This window comes from Syngnathus typhle, linkage group LG15 (genome assembly GCF_033458585.1).
Source record: "Syngnathus typhle isolate RoL2023-S1 ecotype Sweden linkage group LG15, RoL_Styp_1.0, whole genome shotgun sequence".
NCBI lineage: Eukaryota > Metazoa > Chordata > Actinopteri > Syngnathiformes > Syngnathidae > Syngnathus > Syngnathus typhle.
The window spans coordinates 6,158,697-6,178,281 of record NC_083752.1 but is presented as its reverse complement, the minus strand read 5'-3'; the positions used below and the strand labels follow the sequence as shown (position 1 = coordinate 6,178,281).

Sequence of the window (19,585 nt, the reverse complement as noted above, 5' to 3'; positions counted from 1 at the left end):
GTTACACACTGAAAGCATCCACACAAGTAAAGATAGACCGTAGATTTTTATCTTTTATTGATAATTAAACATTTCAAAAGAACACGGGACAAAATGTCATTTAAAAGAAAACAAAACCTCATACAGGTTGAGAGTGGCATTGAAAACTGTCGCGGTGACGATTGAGAGGGGGACTTGAGGGCGAGTCGAGCTTTGAACCAGCAACCGATCCTGCGCCAGCTTGGTGTCGGCCTCTCTATTGGGGGGGGATATCGGTGTGACCTTCAAAACAAGGCACTTAACCCTAATGTGGCCACAGTGGAGTGGGGGAAATAAAAATAAAAAAGCCAAACCTAACGAGGTGACCTCGGCTATCGATGCGCCTGCTTCAACACCATCTTCGAAGATCATACATGTATGGTCTTCAGGGGAGGAAATGTATGAGGATGAGTTTGGCAGAAGTGGACAGGGGCAAAAAAACAAAACAGAACATCCAAAAGGGTGAAACGGAGGTGAGGAATTTCCTGAAAACAGATCCGGACGTCCATGTGTGTGCGTCAGAGTGTCTGCAAAACCGTGTGACGCGTGTTCTTTCGGGGCGGCCGGGGCAGGAGTGTGTGGTCTGAGTGTTTACCTTAGTGGGGAGGGGCCACCCCCCATCGTCCACAGCGGTTTTCGGGGGGGCCTAACGCTGCCGTTTTCCCCCATCCCGCGCTACAGCGGCGCGTGGCGTACGTCCAAGGCAAGGGCTCAGAGTTTGGCTCCCTCCCACTCTAGCTGCAATAATCAGCAAGAGGAAGAAGGTGGCTGGAGCAGCAGCAACAACATGGCATGCAACTAACAACATGGAGAAGCTGGAATATTGTGGCGTGTGTGCGCGTGAGTGAGACTAGCGCTCGAGTAGTGAGCGACGATTTGAGCTAAAGATGTGGATTGGGATTATTCATATGTGGGAATCCAAATATAGATGTTTGTGTGCTTTCCCAGGGGACGAAAAAGCCATATAGATTCTTGTATGGTTCTGCTCAGATTCAAAAGGGAAACCATTTAAAGAGTCCTCACTCATCTGACTTCATTGAGTAAATCTCAATTTAAACAAAATCATTCCCAATTTTGGGAAACCCTGCACTCATTTAATCTGTGGAACACCGTAAAGCGCCTAAAAATTTTCACCTGCTTCTATACAAACTTGTTGTACAACTCAGCATCCATCCCCCTCCAATCTCTCCAATTTCGCAGGTGCTCAAAGTATTAAAAGAAGGCTAGAAGTATTTACATGCTCCTCAAACAAAACCTATGTCAGGTATTAAAAGTAGCGTTGAAGTGTTACTGGAGAATGTCGGAACACAATTGGGTAAAATTGAGCTTTGGCTTATTGAATTGTCTACATACAAAAAAAAATATCTACGTATCTACAGCCTGAGAAAATATGGTTTAATATTGACTCAAGAAGAAACAAACGATTTTGACCCCCAACACTGGAACTATGCAACATAATAGTGAGGCTGGAAAGCTTTGAACGAGTTGACTGAGCTCCAAGGCTACCGTTACAATGCTGGAGTTACTCCTGATAAAAACATCTTGAAAACTGGCCGGTTTCCTGGCTTCAAAGACAGACAGAATCCGTGCCTCACATTTGCGCTCAAGCTTACATAACTGCCAAGACAAAACCCTGATTCAACTGTGTCTCTTTAAAAACTCGAGGGTGTCGTTTTTTTTTTTCAAATTTGGATGGCATTCATTGTTAGGTGGAATTCCAGCCAGATAGGGACGCGGTTAGCCAAAATGCTTCACAACCTTGCTGCCTGCGTTACTTCTCCCTTAAGCTGCCCCTTAGCCAAGTACTCATGTTCACACACACGATCTACAGTATGAAAGGTGTGTGTGTGTGTGTGTGTGTGTGTGTGCATGTGGGTGGGTGGGTGTGTTGGAGGAAGGGGGGCGGGACTATCGATACGGGGGTTCTGGCGTGTTGTAAGGGTAATCATTGCGCTGGGGCGTGGGTTGCCCGTGTGCGGCTGTCTGCTCATACGGTGAGGATGCGGAGTAGCTTCCCGCTGCTGCGTAAGCTCCGGATGTATCGTACGCTCCCGCCGCCCCGTAGCCTCCCGATGCATCGTAGGCGGCCGAGGCGTCGTAGCTGCCGGAGTAGCTCTGCGACGTGTTGTAATTGGAGGGGGGTTCGTAGGTGCCCGGGGGTCCATAGTCTTGGGTGGCCGAGTAAGCCGGCGCCGCCGTGTACGTGCCGGGGGGCGGCGGGACCGAGTCGGTGGAATCTGCGGAGGCCGGTGGAGGAGGGGGCGGAGGAGGATTGGTGTAGGCGTACTGGAGGTACTGGTACTGTTGCTGGTGCTGGTACTGCTGCTGGTACTGCTGGTACTGATGCATCTGCTGGTAATATTCTGAGTAGGACCTGCAGTTACAATTCAAGATGGATGCATCACAAAGAAGCAAGGAAACACTGGCTGTAAGAGCTGATGATCCCTGCAAAGCTTTTTTGGTGATTCAACCATTTGAGTTATTTGATTAATGGCTGAAGCCACACAGGAAACACGGAATGCAGATTGGTTGGATGGTTGTTCACCTCGCGACAGGATCGGCCCCTTCGGCAGGTCCAGTGGCGGGGTCTTCAGCGACCCCGGGCGGCGTCGGCAGGAGAGCTCGGCGTTTGGTGCGATTTTGAGCAAAGGAACCGGGAGATGGGTCCGGAAGCAAAGGCGTCCGGTTCCCTCTGATCGGGCTGCGGTCCCGCTCTGTTTCTGGACTGCCCGTGGTTGTCGTCGTTGTTGTATTGGTAGCTGCTGTTGTTGTTTTTCTCCCTGCCTGCTGCTCGGCCAGAACCTGAACCAAAAGGGGGGGGGGGGAAGCACACACTTAAACCCCCCCAAAAACATGCACGATGTTGATTATCTGTAAATTTAAAGACCTTCTGTCCCTCCTGGAAAAACTTGGCTCTTGCAGCCTCAAAAAGTGTTGTTGGGTCCGGCCCGCTTTGAACCTCGTAGTCCTCTGCGGCGGTGGGAACAGGAATGTGATTGGCCATGTCCTGGTACACCTGGTCAGCGACAGATCCGTACACCTGACTAGCGAGAGCACCGTATATGACACCGTCTGCGCCTTTAGAACTTGTAATGCCTTTCAGGGCAGCATAGGTGGGATCGAAGGATGTGGTGTTGTAAAACGAGTTATGGACGCTTTGTTGAACCTGCAGATAGAGAAAATGGAAAGTATGTGTTAAGGGATGCTCACAAAGCATGTCACACTCAACACGATATCAGCCACAATTAACATTTCAAATCATAATGTGGACTTTTAGAAATTGTGAATGATTTTTTTTTTTTTTTTTAATAAAGCATTTCATCCCTAGTATTCACATACTTGTATTGGAAGTCCGGCAGCGGCTGCTGCAGCTGCCGCGAGCACAGCAGCGTGACTCTGGTGATGCTCCATGGAGCCTGCTGGCCGAGGAAGGAGACCCTCTCTACCACCTGCAAGCAAGAAAGGAGCGGGTAGCATGTTGACGTCATGTTAAACCTTTAAAAAATAACAAAAAAACATACCGACTGAGTTCCCAGACGACATAAGCTGGTTGACTAAAGGTTGAGCTTTGGAGAGCTCTACAGCCAGCTGACGGCCCTTGAAAATGGTCCCATTGAGTGCGTCGATGGCTGCCATGGCCTCCTCTTTCCTTTCCATATGTACAAATGCGTAGCCCACATTTGAACATAATCGGGCTGTTGAGGACAGAGAAGTTATCAGAAGAAAACAGATCGTGATGATTTCCACTGCATGTCTGAGGCATAGTCACACATTTTTTTCATGATTTCTTTCCAGAGCAATTGTGTTACTTGAACCTTAACGTTTACCCAAACATAAAAAACGCACATACTATTGGCTACACTAAATACTGACACGAGTGAGGTGTATTTATTTGCATTGGAGTGATTGAGAATGTCACCTTTGACTTTGTCACAATCTAAAACTCTTCCGAATGTTGAGAAGAGGCCGTGCAGGTCATCGGCAGAGCATGTGGCGCTCAAGTTTCCCACAAACACTTTGGTGGAGTTGGGGGGACGTGCGCGTGACTCCTCCACCACAAGGGGCCTGCCTCGGTACTCCTTGCCATCAAGATACCGTATGGCCCTGTGGGGGGGGGGAGGTGGTATTAAAGAACCAGTATTTGAGGGAATATTCCACTGTGATCATACCTGTCCGCAGCACCTTCTCCCTTCAGGGTAACAAAGGCATACTGTCTGAGCAAGGAGCAGGTATTGATTTCCCCGTAAGGAGCAAAGAGTTTATTGATCTCATCTTGAGTCGCATCTAGAGGAAGGTTTCCCACAAACAACTTGACGTTGTCGCCACTCATCTCTGTAACAAGCAGGCATCTGCAAGAAAAAGTGATGTAGGAGTCAGCATTGTTGGAATTCTGAATTAATCAACTCAAGGGTGTCCGTTATGTTGATCACATCGGTGATGTCAGTAAAGCCAGGTCAACCAATCCAACATCTTTTCTGAGAGACACGCCAGCGCGTGTGTTCGACACTGCCAGCAACTACAAATTTCAAATTAGCTACAGAGTTGCCCACATTTATTAACTTTCAAGCGTCTTTGGGTTCTTGAAAAGCGCTATACAGATTTAATGAATTCTTCATTATTATTATTATAAAAACGGACAAAATGAGTGGATGCGCTCGACCAAGGAAGAGGCAGAAAACCTACCACATCAATACAGAATGAGTATTTACAATATTGGTTTGACTTATCTGCAATCAAACTTAAGCACAATGTCTTATGATAATACTTAATATAGTTTATAAATTTAGCGCTACGAGAGTTGCCCATGATGGCCTTACTTGGTACCTCTGTACAGGTAAATTTTGAACCTGGCACTTAGCAACAACAACAAAAAGTTTGAGATCCACTTCATTTGACTACAGCTAATTATTGTCTGTTTCATTTGCCTATTACAACTATGACGTCTATCACTGGCACGTAAAATTATTTCAAAAGGTAAGCCAAGGTTCTATCGGAGTGAATTGACTTGGCTAACAGGTACATTAGCTGAGCAAATAAACCTGCTAGCTGCTTCACGTCATTGAAAAAAACGTGGACCAAATATACAGTTAACTAGGTGCACACACTGATAAACCCTAGTTGTGTCAAACTGGGAAACTAAACATTAGAATATCACGGAGGAAGTAAGGCCAGTGACGCGTCGGCTGGAAACGACATCTTGTAGAATGTGGCTGATGCTACTAGCTAAGCTAGCGTAGTTCTGCTCGCGATATAACAACGTCAGAGAGGACTACGTGAAGCCTCTTTCGCGTGTTTACCCTAACCGGAATCACAGAAGTGATACAACTCCGCGGTGCCATTATTTCAAACGAACAAGGCGGGGAATAACAACGATTTGTGCTTAGCATTTAGCTGAAGAACTCCTTACCCAACGCGGTTCCCGGAGCTGTATTTCAAATAGCATATCCGGCTCGATATTCTTTAGATCAACAGGGGGCGCACTTTGCCCTCAATACAGGATCCCAGTGACGTATTTATCAATTCTACAAATGAATTTAAAATAACATTTAAAATAAAATAAATATGTAATACAAATAATAATACTATATGTCATTAGTTGACAAAACAAGTTTTAAAAACACGTTTAACGCCATTTTGTTTTATCTTGGAAACGGAGTGCTTTGACGTCACAACCAGAGTACGAAAACATGTTTTAAGATACATTATCTCTATCTTTATCTCAAACCGTAGCGTACGTTAATGCATTTTATTACCACTATTAATTATTTTATGTTAATACAGTATTAACATAAAAATAAATAAAGTATTAATAATACTGTTATTCCAGTCAACGAATATTTCCAGGTGTTGCCAGGTGAGAGGGGAGGAGCTACCGAATAAGAAGGAAATGAAGAAGAAAAGGAAGAGAAGTAGGAGGAGGAGGAAAAGGAGAAGACAAACTCTGGACTTTGGAGCACTCGCTATGGCAGGCCAAAGTGTTATTTTCCCTGGAAGTTTATAAATATGCATGTCATAACAACAATAATAGGAGCATGTGTCATCCAAAGCAACGTGTGGAAACGAGCAGCCAGGTCAGAACATTCCTGTTGTCGGTAAGTTTGAAGGGTACCTTAGATGAAGATGGTGAAATATGGATCGGCTACTGTACATACTTCACTCATGTTATATAATGTAGTGCTGTTGCGAATTCCATGTGCCTGTGGGAGGTTACAATTTACTTTCCGCATTTATTTTCACAGCTCATGAGCTCCGTCTGCACTTGAACCAAGTCTGAACTTGCTGACAAGGTCCAGGATTTATCACGCAGGTGTGTGCGGTTCTTCCTGTTGTAAAATCCACTGTTGCCGCAATGGTTTGCATTTATTCAAAACTGACACCCACATTCCATTTTTTTTGTAGATGGCGCAGCAAGAAGAGCCTCTGTATGATTTCCCAGAGCCTACCCAGGGGTCAGAGCGCAAGTTCACAGGTCACCAGCGAGGAGGCGGGTCGCTGAAGAATGTCAGCGTCTTGGACCGACTCTTGTTGACGGTGCCCGTCTGGATGCAGTTGTCAATCAACCCTGCCACCGCCTTGCACATTCTGCAGAGGGAACCTCCTGGGGTCAGGCTCTTGGAAAAAACAGCTGCTTCTTTGGCTTTTTCAGCCTATTTTTCTACACCGGATAGTCCAATCGTGCATTGTCTTGCAGACGTTCCTGGTGCGAAGGTCTCGCACGTCTCAGAGGAATGTGTTATGCGTGCGTCTGGTGGATGACAGCGTGCCATCCTTTGTGCAACAGTTTGGAATCAGGGAGGAACATTCAAGTAAGTTGTTCCAATTATCAGATGCTGGTTGACTTCCAAGGTGTTGTTTGGGAAGTGTTCCGGGTCTATGATTATTGTTGGGGCCCGTTTTGTCGAAATGTAATTATTTTAGGGGGCCTTCCACCATGTTGACCACAGTTTACTTGTCAATCTCAGCTCTGTCTCTGGAAACATCAGGGATCAGCTTTCCAGACCTTCCGAGACTGGTTTCATTCTATTGTGTCAGCAGGTAAAGATCATTTTACATTCTGCTATGGTTCGCTTGGTCATATGGCCAACATAATATATATATATTTTAAAAAGAATTAATAAGAACTTATGATACTTTTGTACCAGAGATGTATTACCCTTTCCTCTGGAGCTTCCTGAAGCCATCGCTAAAGCAACTTCCCACAAAGAGCTGGAGTCCATCTCTCACATGGGAATAGGTTGGTTTCATAAAAATATATATTTTTCACCTCAATACCGGTTTCACCAATCGACAGGAAATTAGAAGGGAGCATGCTCCATATTGAATAGGCGGCCATTTTGTTTGGAAGCAGCTTAATTCCATGATAAAGCGGCGTGGAAATATATATTTTTTCAATTCTTGCTGCAGCATGAAAGGTTGTGGACTGATTTCTAATTTCTGTAAATAAAGCACCAACAATTTCTTCACTAGAATTCTGGAGCTCTCACCTCAATGTGCGGGGGCCGCGAGAGCCCCCGAAGACCCAGACGAGCAAAGGGAAGACGCCAGACTCTTCTGACGCTCCCGCACAACCAGTCTCTTCAGCTCCGCCTGCTCCCGCCACACAACCCGACTCAGACAACCAGACGACTATCGTCGAATGTGACCAAAACTCTGATCCGAATTCAGTCCTGTTCCGCGAGTTTTGTCCTATCGAGACACGCAGCCCCAGAGAACTGGACTGTGGCTCGGGCCTTGGCGCGTTGTGCTTCATCAATCCTCTTTTCCTTCAGTCTGACAGCATGTTGTCAAAGCGGCGCTTGATGAAACGCAGCTTCAAGGTGCGGGTGTCCACCGAGACATCCACCCTGATGTTGCCCCCGCTCGCTCCGCCGCCCCCGCCCCCACTTATGCCCAAGACCAGAAGAAAATGTAAAGCCCAAACCTTGACAACACCTGCAACCCAGGATTGCCAATCACCACAAGCAGTGGAGGAACAAGTAGAGGCCAAGCTCCCGACATTGGTGGAGCATCCTTCCGATGACCCCGACTACATGCAGCCATCCTCAGCCATCACATCCTCCGTGTCTCCCTCACTCTCTCCCTATCCAGCTGAATCCGTACCGCCACTTCCTCCCAAACTGTCTTCCGCCCCACGCACTTGTCCAACCACCTCAACGCAATATCAATTCCCATCTCTTTCGCCCAGGGCTCCACTCACTGCTTCCCCCTATCAGTCCCCAGCTTCCTCTCCCAAGGTGCCCTTCTCTCTGTCACCTTTTTTCTCACCTTCCTTGGCTCATCTGGTAAATGACAGTAAAACATCAGATGAGGATAACTGCGTGGAAGAATTAAACAAAGAAATGGAATTTGCCTCTTTGGAAGACACAGATAGCTCCAGTTCCTTCAGTAGCCTTGAGGGGGCGGTATATATACCAACACCAGGGAATGATGGAGTCCAGCAAACAGCATCTTAAAAAAATTGCTTAAAATAATGTACAGTTTGGTTATATGAGTGAAGTGTAACATTCTGTAAACTGTTTCTATTAAAATGATTTTGGGTGCACTAGTGTACACCTTACAGATCTGAGGTCCTAGATTTGAGTATTGTATGGACAAAAAAAAAAAAAAAAAAAGCCATACTATTTCATTGTGTACAGTCTGTAACAAATTGTTTCGAAAGGATTCCACGTTCAGTAAGTTTTATCAAATGTTTTATTTTTGCAGATCATATTTTCTGAAAAAATGCATTTCATTGTTTTGACATTTGTCCAAAATTAACAAGCTATGGCAGTATTTCAATAGTCTAAACATGGAAAATTAAAGCTAGGTCAACATGTTTTGGACTGTCATTATTTTATGTTTTGTTGCGTGCCAGTAAGTACATACAGGATGTGTCAGCAATTTGAAAACTCAGGACCAACGCTGAGGTTCAGTTTACAGTAGCTCCGTTCTAATTTTGTGACTCTACGATTTGGTGAATGAAGACTTGAAGCAGCCCCAAAAGTGAGAAACCTCATCCTCCATAATCAACACCAACAGGAAGAATCCATTTTGCTCAATGCCAAGAGGTCAGCGTCAAGTTTGTCGTTGTCGTCAAAGCGCTCAATGAAGGACTGGATCAAGCCTGATGCACTCCCTTCATACTGGACCAGCTCGACACTCTCCTCTGGAAAAGCGCAAAGTAAGAAAACCAAGTCAGTGTTTTTTGGAGCGGGGTGCAGAAACCAACCCTGTAAACTAAACAGCTGGGGTTTTCATATATTCCCACAATGCGAGTGCGATGCTAATACATGGTCCTCTGCTGCGGGGTGAGAACATACCAGTGATTCTGGTGTTGGCTTGGACAAACATCTTGCGATCCTCCTTCCGCAGCAACACCGTTTCACGAAGGCGCGGGAAGTTGTGGGCGCCGCTCTTGCTCACGGTGGAGTAGCCCTCATAGAGGGCCCGCCCTTTGTCCACATCAGCTGTCGACTTGAAGACCTGCAAGATGGAGAATGCGGGATAAAAGCATGTTTAAAAATAATCCATTATGGAAATAGTCATTCTTATTCGCTCTACTCAAGAGTAATGGAAGACATTATTGTTTTCATGTATGGACTTTGGAATAAATACCTGCAGTTTACAAAGGAACTTATGGATGGCGTCCTTGCCGACGGTGCGGATCTTGCTTCGGTCTAGTGTGATGCGAGCGTCTGGTTTGCCGTCGGCCCCGGTGACCTCCTTCAGGCCCACCAGACCGTTGCCGGCCTCAAGCAACACGCGCAGGATCACAAAACGTGCCTGCATGTGAGCCTGGGACGAGACAGCCACGTTTTGTGTTTGATCCTGTCATCTTGGAGGACCGCAAGGTTCATTGATAGCTCACTTGTCTCCAGCTCTTGCTCTCAGGCGTGTAGAACTCCAGGCCCAGCAGTCCGCCTCGCACCATGCTCAGCCAGTTCACATAAACCACGTCGTCAGCGTCCTGGCCCTCATGCCCGAAAATACTGCAGCACAAAAATTGCAGTGGCTAATATTGAAAAGATTCCTTAGGCTTAGCAAAAAAACAAAACAAAACAAAATAGCAACAATCACATCACCCACCTAAGCACGTCCTTAATGAGCGACAGGTAGAGTCCCACACACTCGGCTCTGCATTCTTCATAAGAGGAGGCAAGGGTTGAGAATTTACTGTCCCATGTCTCACTGTCCTGGTACCAACTAGAAACCTACAAATACACGCACACATCATGAGGAACTGCAGCTCTGCACCTAAAGTAAACATTCAATTTATGTACAAATTGCAGAATGGATATCACACAAAGGCTGCTGCATTTCCATGAATATTTCAAATAACACAGATCTCCGATACATGTTGGATTTTATCCACAAGTGGAAGACAGACTCACCGGTTTGCCCGTTTCTGGGTTGATCACTTTGTTTTGGTCAAAGTTGAACTTGCCCTTGTTGTCCTGTAGAGAAAGCCACACATCCACATTTCATAGCCAATGACAGCCAACAGGCCAATGTCATATTTTGTCACAAATCACGACTATTCATCTTGTTGACAGACCTGGACAAACAACTTGCCACTTCCGTGGCCCAACAATTCATGAAGGCCGACTTGCACCTCAAACGATGGACTCTTCCACTTGACAAACAAATCCTGGCACACACAAGGACACCCAAATTCAAAATTTGAAAGTGTGGATTGTGACCGAGTGGTCATCTTGGTTGCCTCACCTTGTCGTCTTCCTCCAAGAATGTTAATTTCTCTTTATCTGTAGAGTAAGCCACGGCCAGAACATTTCCAAGGGAAACGTTTTTAAAGCCCTCAGACTGCCTGATGTCATCATCTAGTTTGAGAAAAACATGCACGTATATTTTTTAGTGCAATTATGAACCCCAAAAAATCTTGACGTGTTAGCAGACGTACAGTTGGGAATGTTGATGCCAGCTGGAATGCCGCTGCCAGCAAAGGTGAGGACGTCGAGGGAAGTGAAGTCCGGTTTGAGGAAAGTGTCTTTCTCAAATTCCTTCGGCCAGGGAAGCTCAGGGAGCAGCACTTCGGCCGAGCCTACGAGTTTGGCGAAGCGCTCGCTCATAGCCTTGTTCACGACCGCTACGAAACCTAAAGCAGACGCGGCGAGAAGCTTGTTCAGTATGGCAGCAAAACAAAAATCCAGAAAGTTCACCGGCAAGCTACCTTCAAACTCTCCTCGGGAGCCAAAGGGGTCCCTGTAGCTTTCGATAAAGCCGATGTAGCTGAGAAGAGGGGGGGGGGGGGGGGGGGGACGTCCAACAGATTATCAGCAGAACCCGAATGAGCCAGAAATTAATTCTACTCCATCACGTGGCCTCACCTCTCCACAATCGGTCCCTTGTCTTTAATCCAGTAGCGCGAGCCTTCTTTGTGGGCTTCCACCGAGCCCAAGGTGAAGCTCTGCCTGTACTGCTCGAGCATCTTCTTCTGGTTCTCGTTGGCGCCGTGGTCCTGGGTTCCAATTGAACCGGCAACCAATTTGCAATCAACCGCCGTTTTTTGAAAAACAATCAATCCTCTCACTCACCTGAGCCTTCTGAAGATAATAACAGACCCTCTCCATAAGTGGGGCGTAGTCCCCCCTTTTCACTGAGAACTCTTTGCCCTCAAAGTCAAAGCACCCGCAGCAGGACTCACACTCTCCATCCACCGTGCAGTCTGTGCAGCAATCGTGTGCGTTAATGCCATCTCCTGCATATACCTTTTGACTTATCCCGTTTCACGACTGACCTTTCTTCACAGCGGAGGCCAAGCGAACCTCGTAGCAGGTTTTCTCGCCATTTTGACTTTTGAACAGCCGGGTGTTGTAAGCAGACAGTTTCTGAAGAACACAAGTGAGAGGTAAGCATATCGGACAGAAAAAGAAATGTAGCAGAGATGGGACAAGACCCACCTGTTTTATTTTTAATCTGGCCCCACAAGTGTTTCCATTATAAAGAGCACTAATATTTGTTGCATCAAAAACAATACCATGTGTGGAATTGTTTAATATACAGATTTTCATCCAATTAATTAATTGGGTAGGATACTACATTCAAACCAAATATTTGCTAGCTGGTGCACTTCAAATCCCAATGTGAGTCAGACTTACCTTGGAGTCAAGGAACTTCTGGGCCAGCTCAGCATCTTCCAAACAGCAGTTCCCGGAGAAGTAGGTGGTAATTCCCTGAAGTGTGACAAGACATGAGCTGCAGTATGATCACCAACAACATTTTGCTCGGAGTCTACGTTTGAAAGGCTATTAAGTGCCCACCTTGTCGCCAAGGCCCAGTTGTTTCTGTTTGTCCTTCAGGGAGTACATGAGACATGAGCAACTGTCCCACAGAGCACCAATCTCAGCAGGGTCATCATGAAAAGCCTTGCTGGCCCTCACTAGAGCGTCCATCTTTTCCTGATTGAAATTAAGATTTGGTAAAAAATAACATAAAAATAAATACAAGCAGTCGCCAAGCATAACATGAAGGGGACATTTGTAGCAGCAGTTTTACGTGGCTCTATAACAGATCCAAAATATTTGTACCTTCGGCAAATTAGGGACAAACTTGGAATCTCCAAAAGACTTGTAGTTTCCCATGTTGGCGTAGAGACCTGCTGCATACACCAAGAAGGCCTGTGAAAACAAACAGGACACAAAAAGTGATACTTGATGCACAACAAATGTGTGAATAGAAACCATGGTAATAAAAAAAGAAAAGAAATTAAAATTTAAAAACCCAATCGAGGACGTACCTGGTACTCCTCTGAGGTCAGTCCAGCCGCTGTTGCTACAGCTTGCAGCTGCGCAGGTGACTGCTTTCGGAAGATCCTCTGCAGAAGGACGAAGATGACAGGCGACTCCGGGGATGTTTGCAGGAGCACAGCAAGGCCCCCATACCTAAGACACAAGCATTGGCTGATTTATTTGACATTTAAATTAATTTGATTTATTGCACACCTTATCACAATTCCCCATCTGCCCCCATTAACCTCTCGCTCTTCTCATCAGGGCTTGGTCTCTAAGCCCCGCAACGACGCACGTAATCAATACATAAGCTGCTTCCCCCCGCCCCGAGAGGACGGCGAAGTCGTACCAAGAAGCGCGTGACAGGTAGTGGGCATACATCTTCTCTTGCGAGGAGAGCAAGCGAAAAGCCTCGGCACAGTCGAGAGCAGAGATGCCGATGTCATTTGGTAGGAAGTACTGAGAGTCCACCATCTTTGAGTGCGAGGGGATCACTGATAAGAAATAACTCAACTCTGGAAGGAAGTGGGGAAAAGAAACAGTGAGAACAGACATTTAGATAAGTGGTTATTTTCTGTAATTTATACACAAATGCAATATGTTTCCATTGATTCTGATGCAATCCATGGTCTTATTCATGAATGGTTATAATAGGAAGAAAAGACTAGAGGAAGAGGTCATTACTTCTTTCAGTTTCATTTTGATAGTGAGGGGGGGGGGGGGCGGTAGTGAGAGTCGAAACTGAAAGGTACAAATTGACGCGTGTGCAAACTAATTCGGCCGCCATCCGCCGATCACGTTCCAAGTTATTCAATGAAAATTATTATTATTATTAAGTGTTATGCATTTGGTGTACAGTAATCGTATACTGGAAGAAGGTTTAATCGCCAGCTGCGAGAGCAAACATCGTAGAACTACTAGCATAATTAATTGCCGATTGCTTACGTGCATTTACTTCGTAAAATGGAAGTACTACTTCAACGAACTGGAACTCAAGTCACAACCTGTATTTATGAATTTAATAAATGTTGAATCCTTTTTTTTGTGTGGAGAGTTAACAATGAATTATTGAAAGCAACAACGGGTTACCTTGTTTAATGTCGACAGCTCCGGCTCATGTCAGAGTGCAGTCTCACGCTGCACACTTCCTGGCTGTATCCTCAGCCCCGCCTCTTGACCTATCAGAGCTTGTAGAATTATGACGACGAAAGAACGGACCAATTACGTAATGCCACTACCGGTTTTTTATATTCGTCTTATTATAAGACGAATATAAAAGACTCTTATAGCAAACATCGGGGAAGCCGATTACATAATATTTCCCAAAAATATACAATAAACATGATTATAAATATTATATATTCATGAAGTAGAAAATATGTTCAATCAATGATTTGACAGAGAGCGTATTATCATGGCCTGCCTCTCTACCTATCAGATCCCCAACATTGTGATTGGCAGCAAATATGACCAATCACTGTGTGACAGGCCTTTCAATTTAAGTCTTACTATACGAGGTCATTTTTAAAAGCCTCACTGAGCGTATACTTTCTTTTATAATTTCTTACTATAGTTAGTCATTAAAAAAACTACAATGGCATTTTTGAATCCCTGCCCTGAAACCCTAAACCAAGTTTGAAACCCCAATTCGAACCCCCCATTTTCTAGTTTGGATAGAAGTCACTGTTCAACTTGTAACTAACAGTTTAACAGGTTAAAATCGCCGAAAAACACGCACTGACTTTGTATCTGACTTGTTAGAATCAGTGCAAGATGCAAAACAGAAACTTTATTGATCCATTGAATGTAAACAGTTCTTGCATTCCTGCTGGTTACCTGACAAACTTCAGCGCAGGAATGGAAACCCGCGACACAGTGTCTCATAGCTGTTTGGACTTTCCACTGTCTTGTCGCATGAGCGTCACGTAGAGACGTAAGAAGGAGTAGCAGACGCCCAATGCGGTGTACACGGACGTGGCCAGCAGCGGGAGGAAGGGCAGCTTCTGTTGCCATGGCGTCAAAGGAAAGACGAGCTCGCAAGCGACGGCCACCACAACTAGACCTGAGAGGTAGACCACCTCCAGGGGGTGAAGCAAGGACCCCTGCCCACTGAAATAAGACAACAGTACAGCAACATAAAGCCTCGTGCATGGTGTACTGTATTTCTGTGCTAATAATAACTAACAATATCAACTCATGTTGATGTTACTGATATAAAAGCATGGAGGAAAGGGCATGGGGTGAGTTTCTTGCACCTGTGGAGTCTCCCCAGAGCAGCAAAAGAGAAGATGGTGAACATCAGCATCAGTGCACATTTGATGAGCAGCTCTGCCAATAAAAATGTTTTTGTATCACTTTACGGATGCAACAGAGGTGATACAATTATTACAGAGAGGGTTGATATCAAAATAAAGTGGTGCCTTGACCTAAAACTTTAATTAGTTCATAAACCTCAAATCATCCTTTGCCATTGAAATGAATACAAATGCTATTAATTTGTCCCAGGCCTCCCAAAACAGCAACAAAAAATGTCCATAGCACTGCATTTCATAAAAGCACAGCATACTTAATATTTGTACTTAATTTTGTCTCGCACTGTACCTGCCGGGGTGAAGAGCAAGGGAAAGAGCGAGTAATGACCCGCTGTGCTGAGAAGCAAGAAGATCCCAGCGTCCTCTCTGCTCTCGACTGCCAGCAGACTATGTCAAAGGAGAAAAAGTAAAGAACATTTCAAAATGACAAACTAGTATTCAGCATGGACAAAAACAAGGAGTCAATCCCAGACCTGAGCGGCAGGATGGCGATGAGGATGGCTTTCTCGTGGACGTGCCAGCCGAAGGCAAAGGAGGCGAGCGCGCACAGCAGCAGGCAGCGTAAAAACTCACGAGCGCCGCGAGGACGGCGCCAGATGGACGCCAATGCCGGCTAAATAGAGTTTCAGGCAAATGCACAAAGGCGTCAGGTAGAGCCAGTAATTTGAAACCATGATTGTTATTTCTGTGGGCAATAACAATAATAATAATAGCACAGACCAGGATGGACAGCAGAGTGCAGATGAGTGTGACAGACGGAGTGACAGAAGGAAGAACAGAGTGTTGGAATTCTTGAACCAACCCGCCCGTCATGGAGGCCCGAGGGAGTGTCGTCTCTTTCAGAAGCTTCAAACGAACTCCTGTCGACAATGTTCATTATTTTAAAATCTTCATTGTGGATTCCCAGTAAATCGGTGCGACAGAAAACAAGAATGCGCTGCATTTTTATTCTTACCCAGGGTGGCTAGGCTTTTATCTAAGATGTTGTAGAGGGCCCACACGTTTGGAGCCCAGTAGGCGTGACAGAGTCCTCGTTTGAAGGGGAAGAGGCGGGACAGCACCTGAGGAAGCTGACCCTGGAATGGGCACAAAAAACAGTGATTCTTAAGTTTGGCCATCTATTTTTGTGTCCTTATTAAGGTCCACTCACCATAGTAATAAACGGGCCAAAGGAAAGCGCGCACACAGAAACCACAATGCTGCCGAGAGCGAGCAGGCGAAGCGGGTTGAAGCTCCGCCATCTCATGGAGCCATCTTCAGACAAAAACACAAACAATGGCGGTTGTTGAGCACATTTTGGTTTTTATAAATCAGCCTGTGTGGATTGAATGTTTCAAGCCTTTGTGTCATGGTCACCGTGTGTAAAGCAGTAGCTCCTCAGCAGGAAGATGCCGTAGGCCGGAGCCACGTACAGGTAGATGTGCTTCAGGTTGAGGAGGATGGCAAAAAGCAGCGCCCCCTGCAGGTGCTGAGACTGTTGAAGACAGAAAGACGAGGTTCAACGCGTGGACTCGACAGAGCCGGAAATCGTTTGAGTCTTTACCTGCAGGTGTTTGGCGATGGACAGCAATAGAAAACCAAAGAGGAAGCCATTGTACTGAAAATGAATGTCTGAGGAAGGTCCTTAAGGAAACAGGAGTAACTTCCACAACTCATGTGGAACCATTCTCTCACCTTGTTTCACCCCCTGACATCTGGACAGACTTACTGCCACCCCTTTTTCTTGTCAACTTCAAGGCTGTGGTATTCTCCACCAGCAATCCGAGCTGAAGGATACGGTCAACAATGAGAAGGCCAAAGTTCCAGAGCAGCAGCACAGCCAGGACAAAAGACGGCTGATTAAAGATGTCCCGTGTTCCTTTCCGATCACGAACGCACCTGCAGCATCTACAGACATTGCATAAATTGTTACACAGATTTACAGGGGTGGTGATGGTAGCCGCACTCACTCTCTGGCAGCGTAGATAAAAAGCAGGTCCGTGAAGATGACCGAGAGTCTCTGGAAGAGGACGGTAGCCGGACTGGCGTAGTTTAGGTTGTCCACCGACAGCATCTTGTTGTCAAAGTGCCGAGCGACATGGGAAAGACCGAACTCAAACCAGGCGAAAAGCGGTGGGTAGTCCAGCGTCCACTCTGATGTATTCTGAAAGAAAGAGTACAAATTAAATCCCAGGACCAACATTTAAAAGGACAGAACATTGTTTTAAACGCACCTCATGGTACCATCTGGACACCGGCAAGCTGTGTGTGATGGCCAACCAGTTCCTGTGCACCTCAAAGTCTGTGGAATGACTGCACACACAAATAAACAGTCGGAAAAAAAATAATCAAACACAGTGGCCATGCAATTAAAGCCCGAATAAAATAGTAAAACCCAAACTAGTGAAGTTGTACGATGCGTTCCGATTTACGTACACATTCTAACCTAGATTCAAAAGGTGAAACAGCGACATCTTGTGACTGAAGCTACGTAGCACACGTCTGAAAACGAGGTTAAGTTTGAATCAGCATACGCTGTATGTGTCAGTATTTGGTCATAAGAAAATCTACTGTGCAGTGTACACTGAACATAAAATTATAATCTAAGAAAACAAAATCATACAGCTAATGTTAATAATCTCGAGGCAGTCAGTCTGTTAGGCAGATGTTAACAGAGTATATAGGAGCGGTTTTAAACCATCGTATGGATCAAATCGACTAAAAAACACAAAATGTCTCCGTCAATAAATATTTCGACTCACTAGGCGTTGATAAACAGAGCTTTGAAGAAGGAAACCCCCAGAGCTAACGCTGGAAACCAGTTTCCCCTGTCCACCGTGGTGGCCACCATGACCGCTCGTGAGTTTTTGAATTAAGAACTTTATTGACAACAAGCGTACTGTACATCTGTACATCCGGGTTGTCATCAAACAAGGAAGTGTCGCTTTTCATTTGAATGCTTCTATTTTCATATCACTTTGACCATCAAACAAGAAAGTGTCGCTTTTAATTTCAATAATTTTATTTTCATATCATTTTGACAGTCAAAACGGTAGCGGGATGAATACATTGTTGCGGCGCTGGACGCTGGGGGGGCTCCAAAGGTGGAGGTCCTTGGCCCTCTCTCCAGCCACTGATGTTCGTATTTGTGCGGCAGATCTCCATGTTGCCACCCCGGTGGCGACGTTTGACGTGAGAAAGGTTGAATTAACTCCTCTGGAACAGAGAAAGCTTACATTCGACTCCCACGCCATGGTGATGGAGTTGGCGAGTAGTGGTGAGGGAACTACTTAACGACTTTGTCATTGTGGAAAATGAAAAGATGTTATTGGAATTGATTAATGCCAGTCTCATTTATTGTTCTATGGTTGTCATCACACTCCAGGTTTGGAGAAACGCCAGGCCGAGCTGATCGTCTCCGCTCTGGTGATGTTAACGACGGCCAACATGGACATTGTCTACAAAGACATGGTGACCAAGTCGCATCAGGTGGGGAAAGAAGAACTCGGTTGTTGACAAGGACTTGCAATTACTCTCCTGGTAGCTCTGTGGGTGATAATTGAGAAAATAAATATCTCGTCGCAGGAAATCGCACTGCAGCAGATCATGGCCCACTTGGACGCCATCAGGAAGGACATGGTGATTCTGGAGAAGAGCGACTTTGCTAACCTGCGCTCTGAGAACATAGTATGACAAAGGAGCAGATGGATTCCACCAGATGTTTGGTGGATTTTGCATAAAACGCTCACTTTTTTCCTTGCAGAAGATGAAGAGAGAACTGGAGCATCTGCAGAACCGACTAAAGGTGAGATTATGGTTGATGCGTTTGTCTGTGAGTGAGTAAATAAACTGTCTGATTTCAGGAGGAGAGCGAGAAAGTCCGAGCGGAGACCAAATTGGATATCAACCTGGAGAGAAGCCGCGTTTCTGACATGGTGAGGATGCGAGTGTGCGTGTACTTAACTAAACTGAACTCCCTGTGCCGTATCAGTTCACAGAGCAGGAAAGAAAACTGATGGAGACAAACACAGAGTTCCACCAAAAGGTAAAAGCAAATTAAAACTTCTTTCATCAGCCAATGTGGCGAGCATGTTTGACATGTTGTGTGCTTTAGAGAACAGAGCTAGAACATGACAACATGGAGACCAGCAAGAAGATGGACCTGCGGGTGGCTTCACTTAAAACGGTCTTGGAGTCACTCAAACTGGAGACCATTCGTTACCTCGCAGGTACCAATTGTAGATGGGACTGTTATTTGAAAGCCTGTATAAACCCTGTTTTGTGTTTCCATAGCGACTGTGTTTTCCTGCCTGGCCATCGCTCTGGGGGTTTACCGGCTGTGGAGGTGATGGGTTCTCTGTGCCGGCCGGACAAAGTGCTTTTAAATCTGCTAATTTCTATTTTTATTGTCAAGTAAACATGTAGATGTCAAGACATGAACAATGAGTTAACTCATTTGTTTTATCATAGAAAAGATTATCCTCATAAGTTGAAGTAAAACTAAGAACTGATTTGTATCAGTACATTTTATTTTCTTAAACAAGGCACAGA

At 45.5% G+C, this 19,585-nt stretch overlaps 5 protein-coding genes across 10 annotated transcripts; 2 read left to right on the top strand and 3 right to left on the bottom strand.

Moving 5' to 3' along the window:
- Window positions 1-40: 40 nt before the first annotated feature.
- Window positions 41-5,516, bottom strand: LOC133167835 (RNA-binding protein 4B-like). Of its 5 annotated transcripts, XR_009718112.1 has the most exons (10): window positions 5,426-5,516; window positions 4,188-4,367; window positions 3,938-4,122; window positions 3,540-3,713; window positions 3,358-3,467; window positions 2,906-3,184; window positions 2,564-2,820; window positions 614-2,392; window positions 333-401; window positions 41-235 (listed from the first exon to the last, which is right to left on the bottom strand). XR_009718112.1 is itself a non-coding variant. In XM_061298836.1 (9 exons), the coding sequence occupies exons 2-9, from the start codon at window positions 4,346-4,348 to the stop codon at window positions 753-755; spliced, it is 1,551 nt and encodes a 516-aa protein (XP_061154820.1). In that variant the 5' UTR covers window positions 4,349-4,367; window positions 5,426-5,516; the 3' UTR covers window positions 41-752. The 5 variants fall into 5 exon arrangements, 2 of the variants coding, with proteins under 2 accessions (XP_061154820.1, XP_061154818.1); XR_009718110.1 differs by having other exon boundaries at window positions 333-2,392; XR_009718111.1 differs by having other exon boundaries at window positions 41-401.
- A 369-nt stretch (window positions 5,517-5,885) lies between these two features.
- LOC133168569 (ras and Rab interactor 1-like) lies at window positions 5,886-8,580 on the top strand. The gene is made up of 7 exons (XM_061300209.1): window positions 5,886-6,110; window positions 6,258-6,325; window positions 6,418-6,621; window positions 6,710-6,824; window positions 6,981-7,053; window positions 7,161-7,252; window positions 7,486-8,580. Exons 3-7 carry the CDS (start codon window positions 6,418-6,420, stop codon window positions 8,469-8,471), a joined length of 1,470 nt encoding a protein of 489 aa, XP_061156193.1. The 5' UTR covers window positions 5,886-6,110; window positions 6,258-6,325; the 3' UTR covers window positions 8,472-8,580.
- A 111-nt stretch (window positions 8,581-8,691) lies between these two features.
- On the bottom strand, window positions 8,692-13,930 carry dpp3 (dipeptidyl-peptidase 3). Its single transcript, XM_061300204.1, has 19 exons — window positions 13,833-13,930; window positions 13,093-13,258; window positions 12,752-12,896; window positions 12,543-12,632; window positions 12,276-12,413; window positions 12,114-12,188; window positions 11,753-11,843; window positions 11,550-11,680; window positions 11,343-11,473; window positions 11,186-11,244; window positions 10,916-11,110; window positions 10,723-10,835; window positions 10,553-10,645; window positions 10,389-10,451; window positions 10,084-10,208; window positions 9,866-9,986; window positions 9,613-9,792; window positions 9,318-9,480; window positions 8,692-9,163 (listed from the first exon to the last, which is right to left on the bottom strand). The coding sequence occupies exons 2-19, from the start codon at window positions 13,215-13,217 to the stop codon at window positions 9,024-9,026; spliced, it is 2,178 nt and encodes a 725-aa protein (XP_061156188.1). The 5' UTR covers window positions 13,218-13,258; window positions 13,833-13,930; the 3' UTR covers window positions 8,692-9,023.
- A 582-nt stretch (window positions 13,931-14,512) lies between these two features.
- alg8 (ALG8 alpha-1,3-glucosyltransferase) lies at window positions 14,513-17,936 on the bottom strand. 2 transcript variants are annotated; one of them, XM_061300206.1, is made up of 13 exons: window positions 17,797-17,936; window positions 17,269-17,347; window positions 17,005-17,198; window positions 16,833-16,942; window positions 16,599-16,666; window positions 16,412-16,529; window positions 16,206-16,309; window positions 16,011-16,131; window positions 15,776-15,915; window positions 15,529-15,668; window positions 15,345-15,442; window positions 14,999-15,071; window positions 14,513-14,852 (listed from the first exon to the last, which is right to left on the bottom strand). In XM_061300206.1, exons 1-13 carry the CDS (start codon window positions 17,883-17,885, stop codon window positions 14,624-14,626), a joined length of 1,563 nt encoding a protein of 520 aa, XP_061156190.1. In that variant the 5' UTR covers window positions 17,886-17,936; the 3' UTR covers window positions 14,513-14,623. The 2 variants fall into 2 exon arrangements, with proteins under 2 accessions (XP_061156190.1, XP_061156191.1); XM_061300207.1 differs by having other exon boundaries at window positions 16,833-16,933.
- ccdc90b (coiled-coil domain containing 90B) lies at window positions 17,934-19,551 on the top strand. Its single transcript, XM_061300210.1, has 8 exons — window positions 17,934-18,311; window positions 18,420-18,523; window positions 18,620-18,721; window positions 18,798-18,839; window positions 18,898-18,969; window positions 19,026-19,079; window positions 19,149-19,263; window positions 19,328-19,551. The coding sequence occupies exons 1-8, from the start codon at window positions 18,095-18,097 to the stop codon at window positions 19,381-19,383; spliced, it is 762 nt and encodes a 253-aa protein (XP_061156194.1). The 5' UTR covers window positions 17,934-18,094; the 3' UTR covers window positions 19,384-19,551.
- Window positions 19,552-19,585: the final 34 nt, after the last annotated feature.

Bases quoted from the DNA above. Each gene is read 5' to 3' on its own strand.
- LOC133167835 (XM_061298834.1), bottom strand. From the start codon at position 4,348: ATGAGTGGCGACAACGTCAAGTTGTTTGTGGGAAACCTTCCTCTAGAT. The intron at 4,123-4,187 runs GTATGATCACAG...CCCCCCCCACAG, and splicing joins GGAGAAGGTGCTGCGGACAG to GGCCATACGGTATCTTGATG. The intron at 3,468-3,539 runs GTATGTTTTTTT...TCTTGCTTGCAG, and splicing joins GTCGTCTGGGAACTCAGTCG to GTGGTAGAGAGGGTCTCCTT.
- LOC133168569 (XM_061300209.1), top strand. From the start codon at position 6,418: ATGGCGCAGCAAGAAGAGCCTCTGTATGATTTCCCAGAGCCTACCCAG. The intron at 6,825-6,980 runs GTAAGTTGTTCC...TGTCAATCTCAG, and splicing joins AATCAGGGAGGAACATTCAA to CTCTGTCTCTGGAAACATCA. The intron at 7,253-7,485 runs GTTGGTTTCATA...TTTCTTCACTAG, and splicing joins CATCTCTCACATGGGAATAG to AATTCTGGAGCTCTCACCTC.
- dpp3 (XM_061300204.1), bottom strand. From the start codon at position 13,217: ATGGTGGACTCTCAGTACTTCCTACCAAATGACATCGGCATCTCTGCT. The intron at 12,897-13,092 runs GTACGACTTCGC...CTTGTGTCTTAG, and splicing joins TACCTGTCACGCGCTTCTTG to GTATGGGGGCCTTGCTGTGC. The intron at 9,164-9,317 runs GTATGTTCTCAC...GCGCTTTTCCAG, and splicing joins AGCCAACACCAGAATCACTG to AGGAGAGTGTCGAGCTGGTC.
- alg8 (XM_061300206.1), bottom strand. From the start codon at position 17,885: ATGGTGGCCACCACGGTGGACAGGGGAAACTGGTTTCCAGCGTTAGCT. The intron at 17,199-17,268 runs GTGCGTTTAAAA...TCTTTCTTTCAG, and splicing joins TGTCCAGATGGTACCATGAG to AATACATCAGAGTGGACGCT. The intron at 16,530-16,598 runs GTAAAGACTCAA...TGTCTTCAACAG, and splicing joins CCATCGCCAAACACCTGCAG to TCTCAGCACCTGCAGGGGGC.
- ccdc90b (XM_061300210.1), top strand. From the start codon at position 18,095: ATGAATACATTGTTGCGGCGCTGGACGCTGGGGGGGCTCCAAAGGTGG. The intron at 18,524-18,619 runs GTGGGGAAAGAA...ATCTCGTCGCAG, and splicing joins TGGTGACCAAGTCGCATCAG to GAAATCGCACTGCAGCAGAT. The intron at 18,970-19,025 runs GTGAGGATGCGA...GTGCCGTATCAG, and splicing joins GAAGCCGCGTTTCTGACATG to TTCACAGAGCAGGAAAGAAA.